The sequence below is a fragment of the Galeopterus variegatus genome, unplaced genomic scaffold, assembly GCF_000696425.1.
Source record: "Galeopterus variegatus unplaced genomic scaffold, G_variegatus-3.0.2 Scaffold2244, whole genome shotgun sequence".
Lineage (NCBI taxonomy): Eukaryota > Metazoa > Chordata > Mammalia > Dermoptera > Cynocephalidae > Galeopterus > Galeopterus variegatus.
The window spans coordinates 1-11,469 of NW_007728355.1; the positions used below are offsets into that span (position 1 = coordinate 1).

Below are 11,469 nucleotides of genomic sequence, written 5' to 3' on the forward strand. Positions count from 1 at the left end.
CTTTAAAAAAGAAATTACATCATAAAATTTCATTTTCAATCATCTATTCACTCAACACATACTAATCGATCATCTAATACGTGCCAGGGATTATTCCAGTCACTGTTTTAGCAGCTACTGAATACAACAGTTAAATTAAAGGCTTCATATATCAGGGCATATATTGTTTTACCTACACTGTGTCACCTGAAGTTTTTTTCTAAGCAAAATAAAATTGACTTTACCATAAAATTGCCCGAGCATCATCTCAGATCATAAAAATCCTGCTCACAAAGAACAAATATTGTATCCATCCTCCATGAACAGCAATCACTCCTGCCTCCAGGGGCTCTGCCTTTCCACAGGAGAGGAACCAACTACATGTCACAAACAAATGTCCTTAGGAGCCAGCCTATTATAGGAAAGAGTGAAGTGGGATGCACAAAATGGATATGCTGATAGGAACATTGGTACCACAATGTCTTAGGAGGAAAAAAGAGTCTTTGCAGATGTAATCAGCTTATGGATATTTTCTCTTAGCTCCACAATAAGAAAAATGTGTGATGACAAACAGGATCTGACACCAACTCTCTGTGTTAGGGAAGCATTAGGGGAGGACGTGGTCTGGGACGGATGGGGGACAGCCACTACTGAGCTACGGCAAATTGTCAGCCTGACATTGGACCTCTAGTTGCGAGATCTTCTGATTTATCAAGAGAAGTCAGAAATCTGGTGTTTTTATGAAATATCCCAATTTTTAAGCACTGGCAACTAGCAACAAAAGATTTTTATGATTCTACATGGGCCAAAAAAACACATCTGCTGTGGGCAGTTGCCCACCGTTTTGTAAATCCCATAATAGGTGACTCTGCTGGGCTCTAGGCCCCATAAGCAGGCAGCGTATCTGTCTCTTCCACCCCTGTACCCCCGTCCCAGTTTGCAGCCCTGCACTGTGAAGGTTACGTAAATAAAGAGAGAAAATTAAGTGCCTTCTTCCTTCTGAATTCCTCATCATCAGAGTCAATCTGGACTTGGACAAGCATGTTCCTTTCCTCCTGACTCAGCCTCTAAGTCCTGTGGTGAACGGCGCCAGCAGCTGCTAGAGCTGAAATGACAGCAGCACCAGAACATCCAACCAGAAATCCAAACAAGGCACACACTCAGTGGGAGACATACCCTTTAAAAAAAAAAAAACAACCCAGAACATCCTCGGGTATTTTCATATGTCAAATGGACAGATTACTGACCCAGTGACAGAAATGTTTTGGTCTCCAAATCTTTGCTTTCTACTTAATGGTCTGAACTTGGGCCAGTAATTAACCTTCATGAATCTCAGCCTCCTGACCTGTACAGTGGGAATCATAAGTAATGGCTCCCTCCCAGGACGGGGGCGAAGATTAAACGAGCTAATGTGTGTCTGACTGGTTTGTTTAGAAGGTCCTAGATGCAGGGATTGGCTCCAGTCAATGCAGCAGCCAAATGCCACTGCACTTATCCATGCAGTGCCCAGGCAAAGACAAATCTGCCCAGGCTTACTCCTGTCTTCTCTGCCTTCCCAGCCTTCATCCTGCTTCCCCTCTCACATCTTCTCTGGGCTCTGCTGACCTGCCCAAAGACTGGTCCGATCTACCTCCCACACAACTTTTTTATAATATGGGCAACTTGTCAATGGAATTTCAACAATAATTGCTTTTGTCTAACATATTTTGAGTCTGATTGTTTCTGACAAATGTTCTAATCCACTGTTTTGGGCTGTTGTATTTACCAGCTGATCCTTTTAGCAAAGATGGTGGCAGATTTAGTCTTCACATTAGGATCTACGTTGGCTTCACTATTTATTGTAAAATAAAACACGTTTGGTCATCAAACTATCTCTACTCGCCATTTTTGCAACTTTTCTTCTTCTTCTTTTTTTTTAAAAAAAAGAGACTAAAAATACAGGGGCTTTCCAGTTATTTGCATGTGCTCAGAATGGTAAAAGTAACTGATAGGGCTAAAAATACTATGAAAAGAATAAGGCTATTTTGTATACTATGAAACAGAAGCATCGGATTTTAAAGCTCTTGGTTACATGAATTGGGATCTCAAGGGGAGACTTCTCCAGATCTTCCCTGAAAGGGGGAACAGTCCAAATCCCAACAGTTTGGTGGTTGGTCCTCCTTCCCTCACGTGCCAGTGCTGTTCAAGGGGTCAAGGATACAATGATGAAAATGACAGACATAGCCCCTGCCCTCATAGATTTTGTCCTGTAATTAACTCCTTCACTATGTATCTGGGAAGAGGGAGGAAGGGAGGTATCATTTAATTTTTATAGATGTGAGACAAAGTAAATCAGATATCAGCAATACGCTCACAGTAGAGAGCAAATGTCCATCGGAGGCAAACCATCCTAGAGAAAAATGCCCAGACTGGGAGGCAGGAGTTACCATTTGCAAGCCTTTTGTCCTTTACACATCTCAGTTTCTTCATTTGTGAAAAAGGAAGGGACGGGGATGATGTTACACTCACTGCTCTGCCCAGGCTGCATCTCATGGTGCTTGTGAGAATGTACCAAGGAAATGTATGTGAAAATGGTAATCCGTTACAGAGAGTTCAAGCATTGCTATATAGCTTGCTGCACAGAGTAAGTGTTTAAAAATTGTTGATGAAATTAAGAGTTCCTACTTTCTATTCTCCAGGGCTCTCACTCATATATGGATTACCTCACCTGGGGCCACGTTCAGATGAAAACAATCGCTTCATGCAAAAACTTGACTTAGAGTCTTGGGGCAAAATGAATCACCCCCTCAAAGCCTGTGTTTGTGAGACCCTCACAGGCATTTGATCAGCTGCAGCCAATCATATGGTTCTAATCCAAACATACGTGCTTCATAAAATGACCACTGGGCTCTAGTGAACACTCCTTATACTGAGGAGATTAACTCCCAGTGGTCAGGAAGAATAAATGGGTATTTCTATGCCCATTTGGTTGTGGAGAGGAAGGATCTTGGCCTCAAACAGAAACTGGTTTGACCCTCAGTAACTCATACAGGGCTGTGCTATCCTGATGAGCCACTGGGCTGCTACCACAGAATCAGGTTGACACTTGATTCCTTATTCTTGGGGCTCTACCATTCCTTACATCTAGAACCATAGAAGTTTGCAGTTGAAAGAAATCTCACAAATGACCACAAAATCTCTATGAAAAAGCCAAAGTCAAAGCTAGTTAACAAGGAGACAAAGCTAAGAAACAGCAGAGACAGGGATTAAAGCAAGATGTTCCATATGGGATTTTGCCACTTCACCATCCCGGCAACACTGTAGCTACTAGACATGGCGCTTTGTGGCTTCTAAAATTTCCTTCAGTACCTCGAGGTCACTCTTTTTCTTTTCTTCCCAGCATAAAGGAACTATTTGTTAGCTATAATTTATAGAGTTCAGATTTTCCATGTGCATCCCTGAAATTTTATTCAAAATTCTTCAATATTTCTCTAAATATTTGTTTATCATAAGGTTGCTTGCTGCATTTGTAACTCAAGGTTAATTTGCCTACTCTATTATTATCCTTATCTGGATGAGAAACTGCCCAGGTGTGGGCACATGCTCTGTGAAGTGCTTCTTGACATCATGGATGCAGCCTGGACACAGACACTTGAAACCCAGGCCATGTGAACACTGGTCTGCAGACATCACCTGGGCCTGTGGGTTTGCAGTCTGACTGGGGTTGCAACTCTGGTCACTCATTCATGGAAACAGATTTACATGGCAAATGGTTAATAAATGCAGGTGCTTTGATTATTGTGAGTTAGGTTTTTTGGTTTTTTTTTTTTTTTTTTTTTTATTATTTTTGTTTTTTCCAGTAGAGAAAGTCTGTATGTTTACTATTTGTCAAAAAACTCAACCTCAACCCCAAGAGATCCATGCTTCTGTGTGTTGGCCACTTCTGCTTTAGACTGAGGGTGCAGCTGGCATTGTCACCTACATTTAGGGGTCAATTGTTTTATAAACAATTATGTGTTGTAAGAACCATTTGTGAGAAGATCCAGGAACCTTCCACACTCCTATTCTAATGCAGCAGTCCTGAGGGCTTCAGGTTCTCAGAGCCCAAGAAGAGTTATTCATTTCATTTCCCATGCCCAGAAGAGGAAAAATAGTTGATTCACCATTGCAGCTAAGTTTCAGATACTACAGTGTTATACACCCAAACAGGGAAATTGTGCCTGTCATTGTTTAAGAAGGATGAGAGGATCTGTGTACACTTCTTCCTCCACACATCGGAGCAGCCAATGGGAAGCATTCTCTTCCACCCACCTGTTGTGTCTAAAAGTTCTAGGACCCGGAGACAAACTAAATGTGTTCCACAAATGCCAAAAAAATATGAGTGGTAAGTAAATTTCTTTTGTCTGACCCACATCACTCCTAAATACAGCATTCAGTTCATCTGTTGAGTTCCTATGTGTGCCAGGTACTGCGAGGGACGTGATGCATAAGGCAGGCAAACAGAAAAAAATCTAATGCAAAGTGATTCCTCCTACAGTTAAGAAAAGCACAAAGTGTCAGGGCATCAGCTGTGACAGATGCCTTACTGCTTTGGAAAGGAACAGAGAATGCTCCAGAATGGCTTTTGAATTTGAACTAGCCATGTGGATGGGCAGGGAAGGGGTTTTCCAGAAATGCACAAAGGCCAGGAAGCAGGTGGCATCATTTCATGGCGGCAAGTACGAGAAGACCAATATCCCTCAAAGGCTGGGTGACGTGGGAGAGGGTGATGACAAACAAGGACTGATGGTCAGAGACTGAGTCCTGATGGGCCTCAAATGCCAGGCTGGGGACTACATCCTGGCGGTTTGGGGAAGTTGGTGGTGGGCCAGGGAGATCCCGGGGGAGGTCCTTCCATTTAGTCCAGGCTTCAACTAAAGCAGGGCAGTGAGGATAAAGAGAAGCAGACCATTTGGGGACACATAGAAGGAGGTGATTAGTTGAACAGGTGTTGTAAAGGAGAGGGGGGCTGAGGATGGGTTTGGAGGAGTCTCTAAAAACTTCAGGAGTGGGAGCTGTGTGGGCAAAGACTGGGCCCCTCCAAACAAAGGTAATTTCTTTGCTCTTAGATTACAGTCTCGCATCATGCTGGTTCTGGGTATGGGGTTCCTTTTCCCTCATTCTTTGAGATTTCTTCCCATCTACTAACCCTGAAATCAATCTTCCCCAAAGTGTGCTGGCACACGTCTTCTATGTCCCCCGCAAAGTAAGGTGCAGAAGAGTTACTTAGCATAAACTCAGCCCCTTGGCACTCACGGTGAGCAGGTTGATCAAATCCATGTTGGGTTCTAAGTGGTGAGAGGCACTCTGCAGGGAGACCAGTTCACTCAGGGTAACGGAGAGCTGGTGCATTTTCACAATGTTCACTTTGTTCTCCTCTGTCCAGTCTGGGAAAATGACATGGACTGCTATCAAGTCTTTCAAGTGTACTCCAAGGATGGGGATTTTGAAGCCATCGCAGTCGGCAAAGGCCTTGCGGTAATTACAGTAATTGCCGTTGGAGGAGACCAACTCTGTCATTTCATTCCAGTTCTGGGAACAGATGGAAAAGTAGAATTTTCAAACAGCCTTCCCTTCTCTTCTCCCCCAGGCCCTGCAATGTGTGGCTGGGAAATTCTTCAGCTACTGAGAGAAGTATCAATTGCACCAACGTCGATGCATGGAACATTAACCAGGAAAAAGAAAGGTAAAAAAAAACATACCAGGCTTGGCTATGAGTTGGACAGCCTGTTCTATTCTGCTATAAGATGGAACTAGCCTGCACCTCTGCCTACCTACTAGGGATGTTGGGATGTTAAATGGCATCATGTATACTTAAGTATTTTGTAATTCATGAAAATACTACAACCCACAAATTCAAGCATGTAGCATCTTAAAATTTCCCAGTTGTTCAAGAAAGTTGCATTCCAGATATTACTTGAAGGTTAATCTGGGACAGCATGGGCTAGGGAAAGTCACACTGAGGTGTGAGATAGCTGTGGTTTGGGGCTCCTCACTAACTAGAAGGGTAACCTTAAGCAAGTCACTTCACTTTCGGGGGCCTCAGTTTACTTTTCTATAAGAAAGAGGAATTCAGATAAATAATTTTAAAAGACACACACCAGTGCTTCCAAGCCTCTGTGAGCTTCTGTCAGATTCTTATGCTTCACAACACTTAAAATTTGCTTTTTCTTTTAACCTGAAATTTAGTACAAAGCTAAAAGGAAATAAAACACTTACATAATGAATCTCATTACACTTGGAATGAGTGCAGAGTTTAAAGTCAGACAGTGGTACTTTGTACAGCTCACTTCCTCTTGTTTATATGGACAAGTTATTGTTGGTTGCTCAACAGCAAGCAGACCTTCCTAACAGATCCCAATTTTGATCTATCTACTCTTTCCCAAAGCAGCCCATGTGACTCAGAGGGAGCTCTTTCCTCCCCAGGACCAAGATGGGTTCTGATTTACCATCATGGTAATTCCCTTCCTCTGGTTTATGATTGGTTCAGGAACACAGGGTTCAGCCAATCAGTACATTGTATTCCTCTGGCAACTGTGATTGGTCCAGGGGTGGACATATGACTGGAGATGACCCAATGTCCAAAAAGAAGGTCTTTAATTCCATGGGGGCAGGGCTGAAGCGAGAAATCTATCTCCAATTTTTATGGCAAGGGAGCAAAATTTTCGTGTTGCTGCAGACAGCCCAATCAGGAGGGAAGCCAGTCTGATGAAACCAACCAACCAACCCTGATTCTCAGAGGAAGGCACAGTGACTGAGCAAGAGCTCTGATTAGACCACACCTGGAGTCTGCTCTGCCTCTGGACTTCCCAGGTACATTAGACAATACATTTCCTTGTGGTTTAATAAATTTGGAATTTTTTTCTTTTTCTTTTTCAACTTACAGCTGAAAGTGTCCTTATTAAAATAGCAAAGTACACTCTTTTTTTTTTTTGTCCTTTTTGAGACCGGCTGCACCGCACTCAGCCATTGAGCACTGTGAGCGCACTGGTCATCCCTATATAGGATCCGAACCCGCTGCGGGAGCGCTGCTGCACTCCCAGAGCCGCACTCTCCCAAGTGTGCCACGGGCTCGGCCCCAAAGTACACTCTTTCAAGAGAATCTTTTCATAAGAATGAAATACTTCTTTTTGCTCAGTAAGGAAGAAGATTATTATTGTGGTCTGGAAAGAAATATGGCAGAAAAGCTTAGTTTAGGAAGTGATCATTTTTTTTTTTAAATGTATTTTCTTTCCTAACAACTCCGTCATAAATCTGAGGATTTCTATACAAGCACAGTGTTATGAATAGAGTAGTCATTTGATGACTTTATTTCAGTAGGGTAGGGTAGGAACTATTTAAGTCTTATTCATCTTGGACCCTCTGTGTGTATCACAGTGCCTATCACACAGTAAGCACCAAATAAATATTTGCTGAATATTTACAACTACAGTATGTTAATGGTATGTCAAAGCATTCTTACTGGGACACGTATCACCACCTCCAACCTGTTTCTCCAGGTGAATTCAGCTGGTGTGGTTACTCCCTTTGATACTTTGTCCCCATGTATAACTTATAACTGGTTTAAGAGTAAAGCCTTCCTATACCAAGTGGAGTATACTAAACCTAAAGAATATACAAATGGATTTTTAAATTGGGATTAGGATCAAATCCACTGTACCTTTGTAACTTCTGAAGAAAGATGAGAATGGGTCTCTTTGAGGCGTGAAATGGAACTGTGACTAAGGCCTCCCACCACAGCCATCAAGGTGTTAAAATTTTTGAGCTGAAGGAGCTTCTGCAATAAAAATGTTAACATCAATACTTTGTAAGAATCTTTTAAATTATTCTGGACATTCTGAATTATAGGTAAATGCATGCACAATTTTAATAACAAGGACCTAGGAAAAATTAACATCAATTTAAAATGAAGCATAAATAGAATCCACTAGAAAAATAAAAATATATCAATTAAGTTGGGCATCTGAACACACCTCTCTCAACACTGGACAGATCATGTAGGCAACAAACCAACAGAGAAACACAGAATTTAAACTACACTTTAGACCAGTTGGATTTGGCAGATACTTACAGAACTTTTCATCCAACAACTAAAGAATATACATTCCTCTCAACAGCACATGGAACATTCTCCAGTACTGACCACATTTTAGGTCACAAGTCAAGTCTCAACAAATTTTTAAAAATTGAAATCATTACAAACATCATTTCAGACCACAACAGATTAAAGCTAGAAATCCATAACAAGCAAAGCTCTGGAAACTACACAAATACACAGAAATTAAACAACATGCTCCTGAAGGACCTATGGGTTCAAGAAGAAATTAAACAGGAAATCAAAAAATTTCTTGAAACTAATAAAAATAAAAACACATCATACCAAAACCTGTGGGATACAGCAAAAGCAGTACAAAGAGGGAAGTTTATTGCAATAAATGCTTACATCAAAAGAATAGAAAGATTTCAAATAAACAACCTAACACTATACCTCAAAGAACTAGAAAAACAAGAACAATCCAATCCCAAAATTACTAGACAAAAAGAAATAATATCAGAGCAGAACTAAATGAAACAGAGTCCCCCAAAATGGTACAAAAGGTCAATGAAATAAAAAGTTGTTTTTTTGAATAGATAAACAAAATAGACAAACCATTACCTAGGCTAACTACAAAAAGAAGAGAGAAGACCCAAATAACAAAAATCAGAAATGAAAGAGGAGGCATTACAACCTATACCACAGAAATACAAAGAATTATTAGAGACTATTATAAACAATTATACACCAACAAATTTGAAAATCTAGAGGAAATGAATAAATTTCTGGACACATACAAGATATCAAGACTGAACCAAGAAGAAACAGAAAACCTGAACAGACCAATAACAAGCAACAAGATTGAAGCAGTAATCAGCAGTCTCTCAACAAAGAAAAGCCCAGGACCAGATGTCTTTACTACTGAATAATACCAAACTTTTAAAGAGGAATTAATACCAATTCTCTTCAAACTATTCGAAAATATTAAAAAAGAAGCCATTCTCCCAAACTCATTCTATGAGGCCAGCATCACCCTGATACCAAAACCTGACAAAGATACAAGAAAAAAAGAAAACTGCAGGCCAATATCTCTGATGAACATAAACACAAAAATCCCAAACAAAATATTAGTAATCAGAATACAGCAACACATCAAAAAAATTATACACCATGATCAAGTGTGATTCATCCCAGGGATGCAAGGATGGTTCAATATATGCAAGTTAATAAATGTGATACACCACATCAACAAAATCAAGGGCAAAAACCATACAATTATCTCAATAGATGCAGAAAAAGCATTTGACAAAATTCAACATCCTTTCATGATAAAGACTCTCAGCAAGTTAGGTATAGAAGGAAAATATCCCAACACAATAAAAGCCATATACAGCAAACTCACCACCAATATCATCCTGAATGGGGAAAAGCTGAAAGCCTTTCCCTTAAGAACAAGACAAGAATGCCCACTCTTACCACCCCTATTTAACATGGTATTAGAAGTACTAGCCAGAGGGCTGAGCCCGTGGTGCACTCGGGAGAGTGCAGTGCTGGGAGTGCAGCAGCACTCCCGCTGCAGGTTCGGATCCTATATAGGGATGACCGGTGCGCTCACAGTGCTCACTGGCTGAGCGCGGTGCGGCCGGTCTCAAAAAGGACAAAAAAAAAAGAAGTACTAGCCAGAGCAATCAGGCAAGAGAAAGAAATAAAGGGCATGCAGATTGGAAAAGATGAAGTCAAACTGTCCCTGTTTGCAGATGATCCTATACAGAGAAATACCTAAAGACTACCAAAAAACTCTTAGAGCTGATAAATGATTTCAGTAAAGTTGCAGGACACAAAACCAACATTCAAAAATCAGGAGCGTTTTTATACTCCAACAATGAGCAGAAAAAGAAATCCAGAAAGCAAGCCCATTTACAATAGTCACCAAAAAAATAAAATACCTAGGAATAAATTTAACCAAGGAGGTGAAAGATCTCTACAATAAGAACTACAAACCACTGCTGAAAGAAATTAAAGAGGGCACAAAAAGATGGAAAGACATTCCATGCTCTTGGATTGGAAGAAACACCACTGCAAAAATGTCCATAATACCCAAAATGATCTGCAAATTCAGTGTGATCCCCATCAAAATACCAATGACATTCTTCACAGAAGTATAAAAAACAATCCTAACATTCATATGGAATGAAAAAAGACCCCAAATAGCCAAAGCTATCTGGAGAAAAAAATAATAAAGTCAGAGCCATTACACCATCTGACCTCAAACTATTCTACCTTGTTCTATTCTGTTTTGTTTAGTAACCAAAACAGCATGGTACTGGCATGAAAACAGACGCTCAAACCAATGGAACACAATACAGAACCCAGATATCAACCCACATACTTACAACCAACTGATATTTAACAAGGGCAACAGGACCATACATTGGGGAAAGGACTGCCTCTTCAATAAGACGTGCTGGGAAAACTGGACATCCATAGGCAGAAGAGTGAAACCACACCTGTACTTCTCACCATATACCAAAATCAACTCAAAATGGATTAAGACTTATATATAAGACCCAAAACTATAAAACTGCTAAAAGAAAACATAAGGGAAACACTTCAGGAAATAGGACTAGGCAAAGACTTTGTGAACAAGACCCAAAAGCACAGGCAATAAAAGGGAAAATAAACAAATGGGATCATATCAAAGTAAAAAACTTCTGCACAGCAAAAGAAACAGTTAACGGAGCAAAACGACAACCAACAGAATGGGAGAAAATATTTACAAACTATGCATTCGACAAGGGATTAATGTCCAGAATATACAAGCAACTCAAACAACTTAACAGTAAAAAAACAAGTAACCCAATTAAATAATGGGCCAAGGAGCTGAACAGGCATTTCTCAATGGAAGATATGCAAATGGCTAAAAGACACATGAAAANAAGGAGCTGAACAGGCATTTCTCAATGGAAGATATGCAAATGGCTAAAAGACACATGAAAAAATGCTCAACATCACTAATCATCAGGGGAATGCAAATTAAAACCATACTGAGATATCATCACACCCCAGTTAGACTGGCTATGATCAAAAAGAGAATAAAAAATGCTGGAGAGGATGAGAAGAAAGGGGAACCCCCCTACACTGTTGGTGGAACTGTAAATTAGTGCAGCCATTATGGAAAACACTATGGAGGTTCCTCAACACTATGTTGGCTGCCATATGATCCAACAATCCCATTGCTGGAATATGTACCCAAAGGAATAGAAATCATCATGTCGAAGGGATACCTGCACAGCTCTATTTACAGTAGTTAAAATACGGAACCAACCTAAATGTCCATTGACAGACAACTGGACAAGAAAAATGTGGTATAGATACTCAATGGAATACTACTCAGCCATAAAAAAGAATGAAATTCTGCCATTTACAGCAACATGGAT

The 11,469-nt window shown here is 40.5% G+C and overlaps 1 protein-coding gene across 1 annotated transcript in view; it reads right to left on the minus strand.

Annotated features, from left to right (window-relative positions):
- Window positions 1-5,253: 5,253 nt before the first annotated feature.
- LOC103597236 (ras guanyl-releasing protein 3-like) overlaps window positions 5,254-11,469 on the minus strand; it is a gene marked incomplete at its 3' end in the record, with an annotated part of 45,610 nt that continues 39,394 nt past the window's right edge. The window contains exons 9-10 of the mRNA XM_008581058.1: window positions 7,658-7,774; window positions 5,254-5,529 (exon numbers count right to left, since the gene is read on the minus strand). Coding sequence (XP_008579280.1) covers window positions 5,254-5,529; window positions 7,658-7,774 — 393 coding nt within the window. The remainder of the gene's footprint in view (window positions 5,530-7,657; window positions 7,775-11,469) is intronic.